At 38.3% G+C, this 19,302-nt stretch overlaps 1 protein-coding gene across 1 annotated transcript; it reads left to right on the forward strand.

Annotated features, from left to right (window-relative positions):
- The first annotated feature begins 1,326 nt into the window (after positions 1 to 1,326).
- Positions 1,327 to 18,116, forward strand: SPATA9 (spermatogenesis associated 9). Its single transcript, XM_070736337.1, has 5 exons — positions 1,327 to 1,387; positions 3,026 to 3,114; positions 14,016 to 14,243; positions 16,215 to 16,310; positions 17,813 to 18,116. The coding sequence occupies exons 1-5, from the start codon at positions 1,327 to 1,329 to the stop codon at positions 18,038 to 18,040; spliced, it is 702 nt and encodes a 233-aa protein (XP_070592438.1). The 3' UTR covers positions 18,041 to 18,116.
- The last annotated feature ends 1,186 nt before the right edge of the window (positions 18,117 to 19,302 follow it).

Here is a 19,302-nt window from a genome sequence, read left to right on the forward strand (position 1 = left end):
TCAACAAAGAATGTTCTTTCTGTACCAACTAAGGAAGCTCAAACTGCCCAAGGAGCTGCTGATACAGTTCTACAGAGGAATCATTGAGTCTGTCATCTGCACCTCTATAACTGTCTTGTTTGGTTCTGCAACCCAACAAGAACCGACAGACTTCAGAGGATAATCAGAACTGCAGAAAAAACAATTGATGCCAACCTGCACGAATCAAAAAGAAAGCTGTGAAAATATTTGCTGACCCCTCGCATCCTGGACATAAACTGTTTCAACTCCTACACTCAAAACATCACTACAGAGCACTGCACATCAAGACAACTAGACACAAGAACAGTTTTTTCCTGGATGCCATCACTCTGCTAAACAACTAATTCCCTCAAACTGTTTACTTAGTCTGCACTACTATTACTAAAGTTTTTTCTCATCATTCCTATCACCCATTTCCTCCCACTTATGATTCTATGACTGTAACTTGTTACTCGTATCCTTAAGATTTTTATTAATATTAATTGTTTCCTCATTTCTTATTTGACCGCTATAACAATCATTAAGTATTGTACCTCATGATTCTTGATAAATGTATCTTTTCTTTTATGTACACTGAGGGAATATGCACCAAGACAAATTCCTTGTCCAATCACACTTGGCCAATAAAGAATTCTATTATTATTATCTATTCTATTATTCTATTACAATAACTAATCTGCACATAATGTAATGCTTGAGAGTCTAATCTCATGTGAAGACAATCACAATTAGATTATACAAGGGAGAAATTCAGGAAAGAGAATTAATTGTGAAAAATATTTTGGGGGATTGTAAAACTTTTATACAAAATGAGATGGAAACCAGGAAATCTTGAGTCCTGATTGTGAGAAATGGGAGCTTGCATTTTAAAATTCAAGAGTATGAAATGTGGAACATTTTATTTGTATAACCCAGAAATCCTGTGTGTTCCACCAACACTCCCACCATCACCATTTGTTTTAAATTTTGGTTTTGAATCTGCTAAACATTATAAATCTGCTGAGGTTGTTCCAGTTTTCAGGTTATGTCATACATTCTAGTATATTGGAAGTATTTGAAAGTCCTGTCTTTTAAACTGAGGCTAATTTGGTACACATGAGATACACTGATTGCCCCAGGCTGTACTGTGTTTGAAAGGTACATTATGTTCTCATAAAGGTAGAGATATGCATATGTATGGGATGCTGTCATTTGAAGGTAGAGATATGCATATGTATGGGATGCTGTCATTTGTGGCTTGAACCATCCGTTTGATTGGAAGACACCGCCTTCTAACTTAAGCAGTGGTAGCAAGCATCAAAAAAAATGGCTCTTAGGCCAATTGGCTGGATATGTGGTGAGATTGTCAGGAAATTTGCTGGACAAGGTATGAAGTCTAAGAATATTTTAATGTTAAATTTTCAAACATTTAAAAGAAATCTCTACCAAATACACACATCCACATATACACCAAGGGGTGTGCATAAGTGCACCTGTGTGCCAACTGTCGCTGTCCCAATATTCCCTTATTTTATTCATTTCATCTATTCAAATTATGTATTTGAATTATCAGTACAATGACTCTGCGTTCGACTTTTAGTATTTTATGTTATCTAATACAGGTTTGACAAAATAAATAAATAAATTTATAACTTTGTTGAATTTGGCTAAGATAACCAAACTTGAAGAGAAATGTCATTGAGCAAGAACTTTAGGTAACTTGCCTATGCATTTAGAAATCTGTGAGAGAAGGACTAAGTTCCCACAATATTTTTTCTTACAGAAGTTTCTGAACTCCCAGTGCCTCCAGTTGCCCCCACAATTTCAGTCAATGGTAAAGGAAGTTAGTAATGAAGGCCCATAGTCCTACCAAATTATTAACCTCTTCGATAGGAGGCAGATCTGATCAAACTGGCTAAAATCTGACTATAAATAAAGTTTATACATATAAGAAGTTTATTTATTTATTTATTTGATTTTTTTTTTAATGCTGTCATTCTTCTTAGACTCAGGGCGACTTACAACATGTTAGTAATAGCACTTTTTAACAGACGCAGCATGTTGCCCCCACAATCCAGGTCCTCATTTTACCCACCATGGAAGGATGGAAGGTTGAGTCAACCTTGAGCCGGTGATGAGATTTGAATCACTGACCTGCAGATCTAGCAGTCAGTTTTAGTGGCGCACAGTATTGCACCCTACCCACTGCCCTTAAGTTGCCCCTAAGCCAGTGTTCTCAACCTTTCTAATGTCACGACCCCTTAATACAGTTCCTCATGTTGTGGTGACCCACAACCATAATTCTAGTGCCAATTCTCCCAACAGAGCTTTAAGCTTATTGGCAGGAAGGTCAGAGGGATACCCCCCTGTAAAGGTCTGTAAAAATATTTCTAAGGTGCCAGAAGAAGCTTTAGTTCCTAACACCATGGGAAATTTGTCTTTTCCCATGGTCTTAGGCAATCCCTTTGAAACTGTTGTTCAACTCCCAAAGGGGTCTCGACCTCCAGGTTGAGAACCACTGCCTTAAGCCATACCACCATTTAGCTAATTCTTGATGGCAACTGGTTTTTTTTTATTTCTCCAAATTACTGCTAGTCAAGATTCTTAAAAGAGAGATCAGGAGAATCATAGACTCATAAGGTTGGAAGGTCCTTCTAGTTCAACCCCTCAAAATGGGAATAGTTTCCTGGGACTGAGCCATTGTACAATGCAGAAAAAAGGAAAATTATTCATATTGGGCAAAATTACCCCATAGCCTTCAGAATATGGTTCAAATTGGGTAAGATCCTGTGTTCAAGAATGGAGTCAACAAAATCTGAAGAACATTTTAGTTTCCAATGCTAGTTTGCAAAATAACATGGGTTCACCACTATAGTCAAATACTGATTGATAGCAACTCAGTCTGTAGTCCTGCTATTATACTTCATTTAACCCATTTTTTAAAAACAAATATGCAATGCTTCATATTTGAAATTAATTTTGAAAATCAGGATTTTATTATTTTAAATCTTTTATTTCAATTCAGCTGGAATTATACAGAGAGCCGTCTTGGAAATTATAGATGAGATTAGGGATGAATTTCCAAATCTATTGAGGCTGACACGTTCAAACCAGGTAATATTTCTTAATTACTGCATAGTCTCACTATCAGAATGTTCAAACATTTCCATAAGGTACTTTGTTACATTGTGTTTACTTTCCATTTTCTCAGCTTACAATGAAAAATTTATAAAATTAAATTAATTTTAATGTTCCTTCAACATCAAAATTAAAATTTAATGTTTCCAAATGTAAAATAATGCACTTGGGGAAAAGGAATCCTCAATCTGACTATTGTATTGGCAGTTCTGTGTTAGCAAAAACTTCAGAAGAGAAGGATTTAGGCGTAGTGATTTCTGACAGTCTCAAAATGGGTGAACAGTGCAGTCAGGCAGTAGGGAAAGCAAGTAGGATGCTTGGCTGCATAGCTAGAGGTATAACAAGCAGGAAGAGGGAGATTATGATCCCGCTATATAGAATGCTGGTGAGACCACATTTGGAATACTGTGTTCAGTTCTGGAGACCTCACCTACAAAAAGATATTGACAAAATTGAACGGGTCCAAAGACGGGCTACAAGAATGGTGGAAGGTCTTAAGCATAAAACGTATCAGGAAAGACTTCATGAACTCAATCTGTATAGTCTGGAGGACAGAAGGAAAAGGGGGGACATGATCGAAACATTTAAATATATTAAAGGGTTAAATAAGGTCCAGGAGGGAAGAGTTTTTAATAGGAAAGTGAACACAAGAACAAGGGGACACAATCTGAGGTTAGTTGGGGGAAAGATCAAAAGCAACATGAGAAAATATTATTTTACTGAAAGAGTAGTAGATCCTTGGAACAAACTTCCAGCAGACGTGGTAGATAAATCCACAGTAACTGAATTTAAACATGCCTGGGATAAACATATATCCATCCTAAGATAAAATACAGAAAATAGTTTAAGGGCAGACTAGATGGACCATGGGGTCTTTTTCTGCCGTCAGACTTCTATGTTTCTATGTTTCTAATAAATAGTTTCAAAGTACATTTTAAATAGCATCTCACCCCTGCTTTTATTTTTTTAAAAACATATCAATTAGGGGAATATTGTAATAACAAACATCATCATTGGATAAGAGATTCCTTTCTATGCAACAATATTTGATATTTGAACAGCCTTTGGATGACAAAAATTACTATTTTTTAAACAAAATCCTCTGGCCCAGTTACAACATATAGGGTTTTGAAACATTCTCTAGCAATAGATTGACACTTGGAAAATGAACAGTAGCATTTTCTAATATTTTACCTTTTTAATGACTCTCATTTTGAAAGAAAGGAGAAGGTTTAAATTAACTAAATAAGGAAGGACTAGTCTCAATTTTTCTACATGTTGGAATATCCCCCTATTTGGAGCTTTCTAATGTTGGATTTTGAAAATAAACAGTCTCATAGATTGGCAAGAAGATAGGAAGAGCAATTCAAGATTTCTAACTTTCAGATCTAGAACCCGTTCTCATACTTCTCAAGGGGATACTGCAGTAGTGGGTTGCTACCGGTTCCATCCCATACGGCGACCTGATAACAGTGGTGGCAGGAGGCTCCACCCACCCACCCACATGTCATCAAAAATACTAATTGCATGTGCAGAAGCGCGCCCGCGTGCTCCCATTCCCAAACTGGTAGCAAAGGTAAGTAGAACCCACTAGAACCCAAACTCAAGCAGTTACGTCATTCCAAAGAGGAAGCCTACAGAAAAGGTGATAGAATGCTGTACAATCAGGCCAGAAATATATTAACAAGGGAGATCAGAGTAGCAAAAAGGAACTACTCTGAAAAGTTAAAGAATCAATTCTCAACAAATGAACCAGCAAATGTGGAAAACTCTCAAAAACATCACCTGTTACAGCAAACCACCTTCCCAAGCTGAAGGAGATCAGCAATTGGCAGATGGCCTGAATGTGTTCTACTGCAGGTTTGAAAAGAAACCTCAACCACTTATCTGCACAACCTCCATCCCAGACACACCAACAACAGCTAAATCTTCTACAACTGAACCCATCCCATTGGATTTACAACCCCTAGTGATCACAGAAAAGGAAGTGAAAGATCTATTTCTCAAACAGAAGCCTGGAAAAGCACCAGGCCCAGACAAGATAACTCCTTGCTTAAAAGTCTGTGCTGACCAATTGGCCCCCATCTTCACCCAAATCTTCAACAAATCACTAGAGTTGTGCTATGTTCCTTCCTGCTTCAAACGCTCGACTATCATCCCAGTGTCAAAGAAGCCCTCCATCAAGGAACTGAATGACTACAGACCAGTTGCTCTAACATCTGTAGTTATGAAAACTTTTGAAAGGCTAGTGATGTTTCACTTGAAAACCATCACGGATCCACTGTTAGACCCCCTGCAATTTGCATACCGAGCAAATAGATCAACAGATGATGCTGTTAATATGGCTCTACACTACATCCTTCAACATCTTGAATCTCCAATGACCTACGCTAGGATCCTCTTTGTGGACTTCAGTTCAGCATTCAATACCATCGTACCGGACATTCTCTTAACCAAACTAAATCAGCTAGCGGTACCTGAACACACTTGTAAGTGGATCACAAGCTTCCTAACAGACAGGAAGCAGCAGGTGAAGCTAGGAAAAATCACATCAGATACATGTACAATTAGCACAGGTGCCCCCCAAGGCTGTGTACTCTCACCACTTCTCTTCATACACTAATGACTGCATCTCAAACGATCCATCTAAGTTTGCAGATGATACAACAGTGATCGGACTCATTCAAGACAATGATGAATCCGCATACAGATGGGAAGTTGAACAACTATCCTTGTGGTGTGACCAGAACAATCTAGAACTGAACACACTCAAAACCGTAGAAATGGTGGTAGACTTTAAGAGAAACCCTTCCACCTCTCACAATACTAGACAACATAGTATCAACAGTAGAGATCTTCAAATTTCTAGGTTCTATCGTATCTCAAGACCTAAAATGGTCACCTAACATCAAAAACATCATCAAAAAAGCACAACAAAGAATGTTTTTTCTGCGCCAGCTCAGGAAGCTCAATCTGCCCAAGGAGCTGCTGATACAGTTCTACAGAGGAATCATTGAGTCTGTCATCTGCACCTCTATAACTGTCTGGTTTGGTGCTGCAACCCAACAGGATCGACACAGACTTCAGAGGATAATCAGAACTGCAGAAAAAACAATTGCTGCCAACCTGGCTTCCATTGAGGACCTGTATACTGCACGAGTCAAAAAGAGGGCGGGGAAAATATTTACTGACCCCTCACATCCTGGACACAAATTGTTTCAACTCCTACCCTCAAAACGTCACTACAGAGCACTGCACACCAAGACAACTAGACACAAGAACAGTTTTTTTCCAAACGCCATCACTCTACTAAACAAATAATTCCCTCAACACTGTCAGACTTTCTACTAAATCTGCACTTCTATTCTACTAGTTTTTCTCATCATTCCTTTCACCCATTTCCTCCCATGTTGACTGTATGACTGTAACTTGTTGCTTATATCCTAAGATTTTTATTAATATTGCTTCTTCATTGCTTATTTGATCCCTATGACAATCATTAAGTGTTGGACCACATGATTCTTGACAAATGTATATTTTATTTTATGTATGCTGAGAGCATATGCACCAAGACAAATTCCTTGTGTGTCCAATCACACTTGGCCAATAAAAATTCTATTCTATTCTACTGGGACACTGTATTAACACATGTCATCAAAAATGCTGGAATTGTTGCCAGCACATCATTAAAATCTGCCCTCCCCAAGCTCTTATATACGAAGCAAGGTTGAGTAGAAATATTTGAGAGAGGGTTATGCATTAGATTAATAATTGTGATACAAGAAAATTGGAAGTCCCTTCTTTATATTATTTTTTCCTTTTAAAAAATTTCTGCACCTTTGTCTTTGCTCTTTTTCTTTCATTCATTTCTTCCCTTTTTCATTCTAAATAATAGTTCTTGTTAGGTTTTATTCTATATTTTAAAATTTTAATCATTTTTTAAAACTATTCCCAATTTTTTTTTTAAAAAGAAGACTTTCCAGGCAGTGCACTCATCAAATTTATTGACAGGTGGAACTGGTTTATGAATCACTTAGAACATGAATTATTAATATTATTTCAATAGTTATATGCTTGGCTTGCATACACTGCATTAATTTTTTAATGGTTTATATTATACTTTTATTTAGAGACAAAATGTTTTATGCATTTATGAATGTCTGATTTGTATCTGTTCTTTCCCATCATTTTTAACAGTTTCACATGCATTACTAGAGTCACAATCTGAGTAACCACTCACCTTTCTGGAGGACTGGATATACAACTTGGTACAGTGATACCTTGTCTTACAAACTTAATTGGTTCTGGGATGAGGTTCTTAAGGTGAAAAGTTTGTAAGACGAAACAATGTTTCCCATAGGAATCAATGGAAAAGCGATTAATGCGTGCAAGCCCAAAATTCACCCCTTTTGCCAGCCGAAGCGCCCATTTTTGTGCTGCTGGGATTCCCCTGAGGTTCCCCTCCATAGGAAACCCCACCTCCGGACTTCTGTGTTTTTGCGATGCTGCAGGGGAATCCCAGCATCGCAAAAACAAGTGCTTCGCTGGCAACGGAAGTCCGGAGGTGGGGTTTCCCATGGAGGGGAGCCTCAATGGAATCCCAGTAGCGCAAAAACAGGTGCTTCGCTGGCAACGGGAGTCTAGAGGCGGGGCGTCCCAGCGGCGGTGGTGGGTTTGTAAGGTGAAAATAGTTTGTAAGAAGAGGCAAAAAAATCTTAAACCTCAGGTTTGTATCTCGAAAAGTTTGTATGATGAGGCGTTTGTAAGATAAGGTATCACTGTATATTCAATTAGATCCTCAATTTAAAGGTGGTCCAGGACAACTTACTTACTATTTTTCTTCCCCTAAGCTACTATTTGTATCCCTCTTCTGCTTTGCTTTTTAATTAGGGGTTCACCTCTGTTCCCAAGTATTTATTTATTTTTATTTTATTTATTCATTCATTCATTTGTCCAATACACAAATACATAGGAAGAAAAATAGACATGTGGTAATATATATAAGGGTAAAAGTGAACTTAGAGGAGAGGATATATGAAAGAAAGAAAATATATATGATAGGTGAAAGAAAGGAAAGACAATTGGACAGGGGACGAAAGGCACACCAGTGCACTTATGTACGCCCCTTACTGGCCTCTTAGGAACCTGGAGAGGTCAATCGTGGAGAGTCTAAGGGAGAAATGTTGGGGGTTAGGGGTTGACACAATTGAGTCCGGTAATGAGTTCCACGCTTCGATAACTCGATTGCTGAAATCATATTTTTTTACAGTCAAGTTTGGAGCGGTTCGTATTAAGTTTGAATCTGTTGCGTGCTCTTGTGTTGTTGCTGTTGAAGCTGAAGTAGTCATTGACCGGTAGGACGTTGCAGCATATGATGTTGTGGGCAATACTCAAATTGTGTTTTAGGCGTCATAGTTCTAGGCTTTCTAGGCCCAGGATTGTTCGTCTATTTTCGTAGGATATTCTGTTTCGAGTGGAGGAGTGAAGGGCTCTTCTGGTGAAATATCTTTGGACATTTTCAAGGGTGTTGATGTCTGAGATGTGGTATGGGTTCCAGACAGTAGCCCGAATAGATAAGCACAGCGCTGATGCTTGAGTTTAAACAATGAATCAAATAAATCAGCATTTCACCAGCAATCAAACCTTCAGAAAAAAAATGTCCTGTGAAAAAAATGGGTAGTTTTGGCGGGGGGTGTAAATGCAGTTGAGGGGGCAAGTTTCAAACCTGATATTTGCAAAAGATTGGTGGCCAAACCCACAAATGCTGAATTTGTTTTTCCCTGGTGGGAAGTAGCCAATTTATAACACAAGGTGGTAAATTGCAACCTTTTTACCTTTACGCAAAAAGTTGTGCTCTTGGGACCAAATCACAAATTAACATAACTTCTATGCACCTTTGGAAAAGAAAGACATATGATCGTTAGCAAGCAATAGGCAATGAGGGACAAAGTATTCACAGCCCTGCTACAGAATGGCGCTCCCAGAAGTGGATTCATTACTAAGATATTATAGCCCTCTACCTTCTGTTCCTAACTGATAAGGCTGCTAATTAAGTATGTAAACTAATTTATATGCGACAGAAGAGGGGACGTGAACTCTGACTCAACTGCTGGCTTCGTACAAATACCATGATAAAGGGTATCATGTAATCTTCTTGGAATTTTAGGGCAAGACTGTGAGGGCCAAGAATAAGAAGCCCAAAGAGAAAACATCTAAAGGCAGAAGTGAGCAAAATGAAAGCTTTTGGGTTTTTTTTGTTTTTAATAAAATGGAGTTTCTCTGGCTAAAACTGGCTAGATCAGTCCCACATACGGGATAAAACATGCAAGTAGGCTATTAAGCAAGCTCCAATCCAAAAAAAAGGATTGTGTATTGTTGTTGTGAGCCGCTCCGAGTCCTCGGAGAGGGATGGCATACAAATCTAATATATTATTATTATTATTATTATTATTATTATTATTATCATCATCATCATCATCATCATCATCATCATCCCTTTGACAGAAAAACTGGCTACGTTGCTAACTTTATTTATTTAGTTGTTTATTTATTTATTTTATTTGTCATACAAATATAGTATTGTATTGTAGTATGTTTAGCATAATATAAGTGTAAAGTAGAGATAGAAAAGATAAAAAGACATTAAGACTGGCTGAAGCATAGACATCAGAGGGTTGTTGTTAATGGCAAGTATTCTGAGCAGAGACAGGTTACAAGCGGTGTGCCACAAGGGTCTGTTCTGGGTCCTATTCTTTTTAATATGTTTGTGAGTGACATAAGGGAAGGTTTGGTAGGGAAGGTTTGCCTATTTGCCGATGACTCTAAAGTGTGCAATAGGGTTGATATTCCTGGAGGCATCTGTAATATGGTAAATTATTTAGCTTTACTAGATAAATGGTCAAAGCAATGGAAACTGCAGTTTAATGTTTCCAAATGTAAAATAATGCACTTGGGGAAAAGGAATCCTCAATCTGAGTATTGTATTGGCAGTTCTGTGTTAGCAAAAACTTCAGAAGAAAAAGATTTAGGGGTAGTGATTTCTGACAGTCTCAAAATGGGTGAACAGTGCAGTCAGGCAGTAGGGAAAGCAAGTAGGATGCTTGGCTGCATAGCTAAAGATATAACAAGCAGGAAGAGGGAGATTGTGATCCCCTTATATAGAGTGCTGGTGAGACCACGTTTGGAATACTATGTTCAGTTCTGGAGACCTCACCTACAAAAAGATATTGACAAAATTGAACGGGTCCAAAGACAGGCTACAAGAATGGTGGAAAGTCTTAAGCATAAAACGTATCAGGAAAGACAATGAACTCAATCTGTATAGTCTGGTGGACAGAAGGAAAAGGGGGGACATGATCGAAACATTTAAATATGTTAAAGGGTTAAATAAGGTCCAGGAGGGAAGTGTTTTTAATAGGAAAGTGAACACAAGATCAAGGGGACACAACCTGAAGTTAGTTGGGGGGAAAATCAAAAGCAACATGAGAAAATATTATTTTACTGAAAGAGTAGTAGATCCTTGGAACAAACTTTCAGCAGACGTGGTAGATAAATCCACAGTAACTGAATTTAAACATGCCTGGGATAAACATATATCCATCCTAAGATAAAATACAGAAAATAGTATAAGGGCAGACTAGATGGACCATGAGGTCTTCTTCTGCCGTCAGACTTCTATGTTTCTAGGACAGGAACGGTAGGCGCGAAGGTGCACTTATGCACCTTACAGACCTCTTAGGAAAGGGGAGAGGTCTATTGCAGATAATGTAAGGTCGAAGATTTCGGGATTGGGGGAAGAAACAACAGAGTCCAGTAGTGAATTCAAGGCGTGACCACTCTATTCCTGAAATCGAATTTTCTGCAGTCTAGTTTGGAGCGATTTACATTTAGTTTGTATCTATGGCATGCTCTTGTGTTGTTCTTGTTAAAAGTGAAGTAGTTGCTAACAGGGAGTACGTTGTGATGTATGATTTTATGAACAACAGTTAAATCAGTTCGGAGGCAGCGTAGCTGTAAATTTTCTGAACATAGTAATTGAAGTCTGGAGGAGTAAAGTAATTTGTTGCGTGAGGAGGAGTGGAGAACTCTTCTTGTGAAATATTTCTGGATTCCTTAAAGCCACTACAAAAATCTATGCCACCAATTAAAGACCAAATGTATCAATTATCACATCAAGAAGAAAACCTTCTGCGCACAAATTCCACACGCGCCTTCTACAACTTTGTAAACAACAAACTCAAAGACTCGAGGTCCATCCCACCCCTCAAAGGACCAAATGGTAAAGAATATAATGATGAAGCTGTTAAAGCCAACCTCTAATACATTCTTTGGCACCATCTTTGTAAATAGCAATGACTCATGTGCAATATTTCCTAGTTGCACATCAAACAATTACAACGATCGATTTTACAGAAGATAATGTTGGAAAAGCATTAAGCAACTTAAAACCATCTCTATCCATTGGACCTGACAGTCCATGTGCAAATTTCTTTTAAAAACTCTCTACAACTATAAGCTGAGCCTCTAAGCATAATTTTTTTTTAATCCTTCAGGACTAGCCTCTTACCCAACTTATGGTCACTAGCCACAGTCATCCCTATCTTCAAAATAGGAGATCCAAGGAACATTGAAAATTACAGACCAATCTCTATGTTGCGTCACTTGCAAAGTCATGGAATTGATCATAAATCAATCCATTACCTTTCACATCAAAACTAACAACCTAGTCTCTAACAAACAATTTGATTTCAGATAAAGATTACCCATTAACCTGCAACTCCTACACTGCAAAAACATATGAACTTCACAACTCGATCAAAGTAAATCCAGCCATCTTGGAGAGGGCTCATCGGTCAACGCCCGTAACTCAAAGGCCACTGAGAGGGTAGAATGCCACAGGGACAAAGTCCTAAAGAAAATTCAAAGCAAGGTTGCAGCCCAGATCTCCTTGCATAAGGATAACCCACCAGTGGTGCCACAGGCTTCGCCTCTCGTGCTGCAGCTGACCCCTTTTCCTTGGACAATCCAACCTTGAATAAGGATTTGGTAAACCCTTGGGGGCCAGTTGGACCCTCCATTCAATAGGCTTCTATTTCTTTGATGAGGGTTCCAGGACCAATAGCACAGGACCAATCTCCCTAGACCCGGCAAACCTACAGGCCCTCTTCTTCCAGTAAATAATTATGCTTCCAAATCTCTTATGGCTAGTTACAGCTTCAGGTCCACCATGTTAGAATAATATGACAGGACTCTTTCACACAGGATTAAAGAGGGTGCCCTTCACCTCAGCAGGTAGCTGTTCTCCACCACACTGTTACTCGAGATGCCCCTCTGCTTCACCAAGGCCTCCAAACTTTCTATGCCTCGAAAGGTCTCCAAACACAAAATAAAGCAGATTTAAAGAACAGAGGTCATCCTTTTCCCTTTGCACCACCCAATGAACTACCGGAAGTGTGTATTATTTATGTATAGATGGGAAATAAAATGTTAACAGGCAATTCTTTGTAAAAAATTTAGGCCACTGTGTGCTCCAAGCAAACATGACCCTTTTCAACCCACCCACCCCTCCAGTTACATTTTGCCCTCTCTACTTTATTTTCCATGGATAGTTTCTGTTTGTTTGTGGTTTTTTTAGCATTGACTACTCACTCCCAAACAACAAGATTTGGTATATTTGTTCTTCTAAAATATGCTGACATTTCCCTCCTGGTTTTCAGTGGTTGAATGTGGGATATACTTCTGAATTGCCCTAATAATCTTGACTAGCATTTAGTGGATGAACAATAAACAAATTCATGCTTAGTCTGTGACTTCTTGTCATAGTTCCCTCTAAGCTGAGCAGTGAGCAATCGCTCACTTAAAAATCATCATCAACTCAGAGTTTTCCAAACCTGCCCAGAAGCTGAGAGGGAAGGAGAGAGAGAGGAAGAGAGGAAGAGAGAGAAACAGATAGAAAAAAGAGAGGAAGGAAAAGAGAAAGAATGGGAATGGGAATAAGGGAGAAAGAAAATCAAAATCTAGTTTGAAACTAGCTCAACTATTTAAGTGGCATTTTGATATTGATAGAGTTGCCCTATTATGAGCTCACTGTTATAGACACACAGTACAGTATTTTATTTTGAAATTCTCGGAGGCAAAACAGGGTGGTTTTTTTGTTTGTTTGTTTGTTTGTTTATTTATTATTTCTGTGCCGCCCAGTCCCAAAGGGACTGCCGCTCAGACACTATACATTTCCGCCCACCCCCCAAAAAAATTAGAGGGAACACTGTTTCTTGTTTAATAAAAGTTTATTCTGCTTTTGTGGTAACAAGATTACTAGAAATAGTGATCCTATTCATTTGAAATAATATCTGACATAAATAGAACAAAGCTTTTTGGAGTTGCAATATTAGAATATAATAATTAGAATATAATATTCAAAATATAAAGTACTTCTTTATAAGCAGACTATTTTAGTACCAAATTTTACTGTCATGTAGAGGTTGTGTGCAGCAAACTGCCTACCTCAAGCAGGGTTGCATAGCTACATGATGTCACCCAGTTCACATCACAAGGATGATGTAGGGTGATCTCATGTAGGTTGTATCAACAGAATGTTCTTAAGGATTGGCGAGGAGAATTCCCCAATAAAATGCTGTTGCTCTTTGTTACCCTTTGTTGCTTGGAAAATAAAAGCAATAAGCACTGCGATGGCAGTCAGACATCTTAGCATCCTGCAATGACTAGTCTCTAACGCCATCATCTTTATCCTCCCTATTAGTGTGTGTGTGTGTAAGTATAGTCAACACATATGCATGTAACTGTATGTTAACTATCTTTCATACAACAAATTCACTATTTTTGTTCTAAGTCTAAAAGCTTGTTTATTTCTGTTTCAGGAAACAGATCGTAGGGTGCAGAAATCTGAGCCAGTTATCAATAGGGCATTCAATTCAGCTCATGGAGCTATCATTATGAATGGGCTAACTAAATTATCACGGTCTTCAAACTCCATTGCAAAAGTCTTACAGCCACAGCTTGCTAGAAAATTAGCAGAGCTAAATATCTTATCACGACGCCTTTTGAGAACATCAAATACTCCCAGGCAGCCTTTGCATAGGATGAAAGTAGGTAAATTCAGCTATCCCTCACAACTTCTTAAATAAGTCTGTTCAGAAAGTGCTAAGCAACCATTCAGCCCTATAGATTTAGCTTAGCATGTGTCAACCCAGCCCTTACAGTTTATAAATAATCTTTTGTGACCTAGATTGCCATGAGAGACTCTGAGATAAGTATATATTTTTTTAAAAAATTGCTTTCATATCAAAATTATATGGGGGACAGATTTCTTGGCTCAATTTAGTTACTTGATGACTACTCTTTCATCACAATGCAGGTAATTCTTGCTTAATGACAACTGGATCCAGCAACTACCATTTGCTAAGTGATAGATTTCTGCATGAAATATCACGTGACCACGCTGCAATTAACATCATTCTGGCTGCCATCTGGACGCCAAATAAGCTATGGTCATTGTTCTGCTGGCGTGTCTCAACCGCCTGTAATTACAGGGTAATTAGTCCAGGAAGACACACACCACACGATAAAAAGAAAACCCAAAAGTCTTTATAAACAGAAAAACAGAAACAGCTCCCTTTTTACATGTCAAAGGGATTTTCTGGTACACACAGGCACAGGTGAAATGCAGTCCATTTGCTCACCCAATAACTGGGAAATTGAGTCCAATTCTAAAGTCCAGAGAGTCCACACACACAATCCTGAAGAGCAAAAAACACGATCTTGATGAAACAATGAATCAGATAAACTGCCATGAGGCTAAAACACCAGGCTGCACTTTTATCTGTAGCACTAATTACAGCAGCCCCACCCAACCACAGGGGGCCTCACTTTCTCTTGTAATAATCCTTCAGTTGTTGTCTCCTATGCACCACTCTACGCATGCGTGGATGTGTCATTAATTCTTGTTCAGAATCCAGGGATGACACAGATGACTGATCTCCTCCTGGGCTGTCTGCCAAACTCCCCTCTTCCCTGTCACTCACGCTTCCTTGGTCAGAGGAGACTTCGTCGGCAGATTCTACTGGGAGCAAAACAGGCCTGCGGCATGTGGATGTCTCCCCCACATCCACCTCCACATTCCTTGGGGCAGGAGCTGGGCCAGAGCTAACCACAACAGTCATTAGGAAAGACATCGTATAACTGCAACTTGTGATTTTATCACCAGCTTCTCCATTAACTCTATTTCTCAGAAACCAGTTGTAAAATGCAGAAATGACAACCATGTGACTGCAGGGGTGCTGTGATAATCATAAGAGCAAGTTACTTTTTCAGTGCTGATGTAATTTAGAAGAGTCACTAAACTAAATGAGTCTTCAGAGATGGGCGGCCTACAAATCTAATAAATAAAAAAATAAAATAAAATAAACAGGACAGGTTTTAAGCAAGGACTACAGCATGCTAAACCCCTGATTGCTAATTACTGGCCTACTGAATGGTTGGATTCACTTGGTATACGAGCTGAACAACTAGCTAAATCACTAGAAAGAGATTCCCAGTGAATCAGCAAACTGCATTATCTTAGTCAGATAAAACTCCAAGTTTCCAAGCATCACAAAACAAGGACCCGGATTGTCGGGGCAATATGCTGGCTCTGTTAAAAAGTGTTATTGCTAACATGTTGTAAGCCACCCTGAATTTAAGGAGAAGGGCAGCGTAAAAATCAAATAAATAAAAAAATGAATAAATGAATGAATGAATGAATAAATAAATAAATAAATAAATAAATAAGTCTATTTTCTCCTAGCTCTATCCATCCTTTTTTCTCTACTAGAAAGAGAGAAAAAAAATAGATGAAAGAATTGCACCTTGTCCTTTAATTAGTAATACCAGGAATTCAATATGGAAGCCCACTTGGTATTAAAAAAAACCAGCTTCATATGTTGTCTAACAAATTGTTATACTATTAAGGAACAATAGCTTAATTCTTCTACTGAAAACTGTGAGATTTAAAATTGAAATGATCACACCCACTATATTATAAAATGGATGATTTTTTCCTCTCTGTTTTCTCTTTTCAGAACAAGAAAGTCTTCTTTTACGATATCATTTCCTACCCAGCAAAGGCTGCCCTGACCAGCCTAATGTGTGCTTCTTATGCAGCATTAATTATTCTGGTGGGTTAATAAATAAGTATTACTCCAGCTCTTCTAATACAAAATAGCATTTTATTCTCAATATATACTCATAATCAATAATTATAGAGTTTTAGCAATAGACCACATGTCTCATTTATTAATGAAAAAAATATGAGTTCAAACATCACAGTAAGCCATAAAGTGGTTTGGTTCAGTGATGGGTTGCTACCAGTTCACCCCTGTTCGTGTTCTGCCACCTACCTTGGTGTCATCATAGATGATCTGTGCATGCGCAGAAGATTCTGAGAATGCACAGAAGTGCCACATGTGAGTGAAGTAAGCACATGTTCATAGTTCCAAACCAACAGCGAAGGTAAGTGAAACCCACTGCTGGTTTGGTTATAACTTAGATGTGTTTAGTGAACTGTAACTAGTAAGCCTTGCTTTATGACTAATGACTTTGGCAAATACAACCAACTGTAGACTATCCTACATGCCATTATTATACTACAGACCATGATTACAAATGACTTAGCTTGATGAAGGAAGTGTCAGGCGCAAAGAATTAGGGCCATATGTTAAGTTTCAGTTCAGAAGATTATTTCTCAACCTTATACATGAGAATCTAGTCAACTAGAGTTCATCACTAAATTGACACCAGATAAGGGTCAACGGATTCAAGAGGGATTGGATTTAGACCTTTGTGGGAAAATTTTAGTCTGATAACTTGCTTAACTCTGTCCCCAGCTCTACCTGCTGTTTCTACAAGAACCCCACCAATATACTTGTAGGTGTCTTACCCTAACAATGGATAAGAATAAATAAAATAGCATTATAGCATTATTTTTTAAGAAATGTTAAGATATAGCCCAACCTTCATTCAAGATTCTGATTGAAGTCATACATATTAATTTTATATTTTTAATTTTTCATATTATATTATTACATTTATACTCTGCTCCATGTGGGCTACAAAGTGGAAGGCTATAACAACCACAAAAATAGAGTTGTTCCATCTCTTCAACTTTTTCCTTCTCCTTGTAGGCTTGAAGAAGGAAAAAGAGGACGGGGGCGGTGAAGCCACCATTATCCCACTTAATAATGCCTCCAAACTTTATCAGGTCATTGCATTTTTAACTGCGGTTTTTGAGTTGTGAATGAAAAAAGAAGGAGGTGGCAGCCTTCACAGATGATGTGGTATAGGTCAAAAAAGTCAAGGTGGCAGCCACAACCACATAATTAAAGACCATCCATTTTTCAAGATGTGCTTCACCCATCTTTTATTTATTTATTTATTAGATTTGTATGCCACCCCTCCGCAGACTCGGAAATCTTGATGTTTTAACTTCCCATCCCTGGTTATTCAGGGGGGAAGAGTTTCAATTCAATTCAGTTTTCAGTTCTATGGCACCCGACCACCCGGCTAGATATAGATGTCAACCTCCCCTACTAATTTCTATCATAGTGTTACCTTTCCATCCATTCATTGATTCATTATTTTGCTGTTAATTAAACAAAACTATCTCTTTCTATGTGAACAGGCAGTCTCTATTAACAAACTGAAGGCAAAAATAAAAGGCGTTGTTCAAAAAGAAGACACTTCTAGGAAAAGCAGCAGTGAAGATGTGGATGTGAATGGATTTCCCAAAACTCCTGAAGCAACTTCCCCCCTTCAACAGGACTCTTCAATATTTCCTACTGAAGCATCACAAAATTGTGGAAGCATCCATACTCTACTTGCAGCAATGGATCAAGAAAGCGAACAATAACGGTTCTTTTTACATAAAATAGGACCAGCTTTGACTTTTCAGCCTATCTCCATATTGTTTTATTAAATACAGAATTATATGAATATGGTCCTCATTTTCCATTCAAGAAATGCCAAGTTTTTATATGCTTTGAGGCTGCAGAAGATACATTTTGCAAAGGCAGAAGTCCAAATGAAGCATCTTTTTCCAAGCTGATAATAAAGCCAATGCAACTTTTGTAAGCCCTGGCACGACTGCTTTAGAAGCTGCCTGATGGAGTGGGGAAAAAAACCTGATTTATGGATAAATGACTCGTCACGTCTCATGTAAAAGCTTCATCTCAAAACAGAGAAAAGCATAATTAAATAAATCCATTAAAAATTGGAAAAAATAATCACATTACTTGGGCAAGGAAAGTTGACCTTAAAATGTTTTTATAACATCCATGGATTGGTCAGAAAATGAAAACCAAGTTAACCAAGTTAAAAGTGAAGGAGTAATTATAACAAGTTGATCATTAGAAAACCACTTGGGAAATGCTGATTCTTTTCTTTTGCTTGACCCTTGTCCAGAAAGCTCGTAACTTCATAGCTTTCTTTGCCTCCTTAACTCTACTACTGTGCATGTAAATTTTTCCTCACAGTCTTATTTTAAAAACAACCACACTTTTTCAAATAAAATAAAATAATTCCGTAACTTACCATTCCAAAGAGCAAGCATTTGATTCAGTTTGGATTCTCTCCCTCCAAAAATCTTATTTCCCAGACAACTAGCAACATATTGTGTGGCAGGCATGTTGTTCTGAAAAAGCCCCTCCTACACAACAGTGTGTGCCAAGTTGTGCCAAAGCTACTGTGTAAAGAGGTCTTTGTTACTCACAACCTTTCTAATGGACAAATTCCGACCATTAGAAGAAAAGGGCTCTGTTTGCAGCAAGAGGAGAAAGAGAAGGCTTGTTTGCAAAAATCCCAGTCGTGATTATTAAGCGTTACAGATACCATGTGACAGCTCCTTTAACCAGGACCATGAACTCCCATTTCTACAGGGTCTGTTCCCGAATCCACCACATGTTTACAGTGCTGGTGCCACGGTCGATTTTTCTACCCAGCCTGGCCTGGATTTTAACACATGTAAACAAGTGGTTGGTTAGAGAGAAAATAGGGCATGTCACATATACCAACCAGAAAATCCTTACAAACAGGCTTCAATGTGCTCCCAGTGAACTGTTTAGTGGAAAGTTTGTACTGTCAATAGTTTGTTACAGCTTAATAAGTGTATACACA

This window comes from Erythrolamprus reginae, chromosome 2 (genome assembly GCF_031021105.1).
Source record: "Erythrolamprus reginae isolate rEryReg1 chromosome 2, rEryReg1.hap1, whole genome shotgun sequence".
Taxonomy (NCBI): Eukaryota; Metazoa; Chordata; class Lepidosauria; order Squamata; family Dipsadidae; genus Erythrolamprus; species Erythrolamprus reginae.

What these genes read in the sequence shown, in the direction of transcription:
- SPATA9 (XM_070736337.1), top strand. Translation starts at nt 1,327, where the DNA reads ATGGCTCTTAGGCCAATTGGCTGGATATGTGGTGAGATTGTCAGGAAA. An exon ending in GGCTGACACGTTCAAACCAG is followed by an intron (nt 3,115 to 14,015) that starts GTAATATTTCTT and finishes TTTCTGTTTCAG; the next exon opens with GAAACAGATCGTAGGGTGCA. An exon ending in AGCCTTTGCATAGGATGAAA is followed by an intron (nt 14,244 to 16,214) that starts GTAGGTAAATTC and finishes TTCTCTTTTCAG; the next exon opens with AACAAGAAAGTCTTCTTTTA.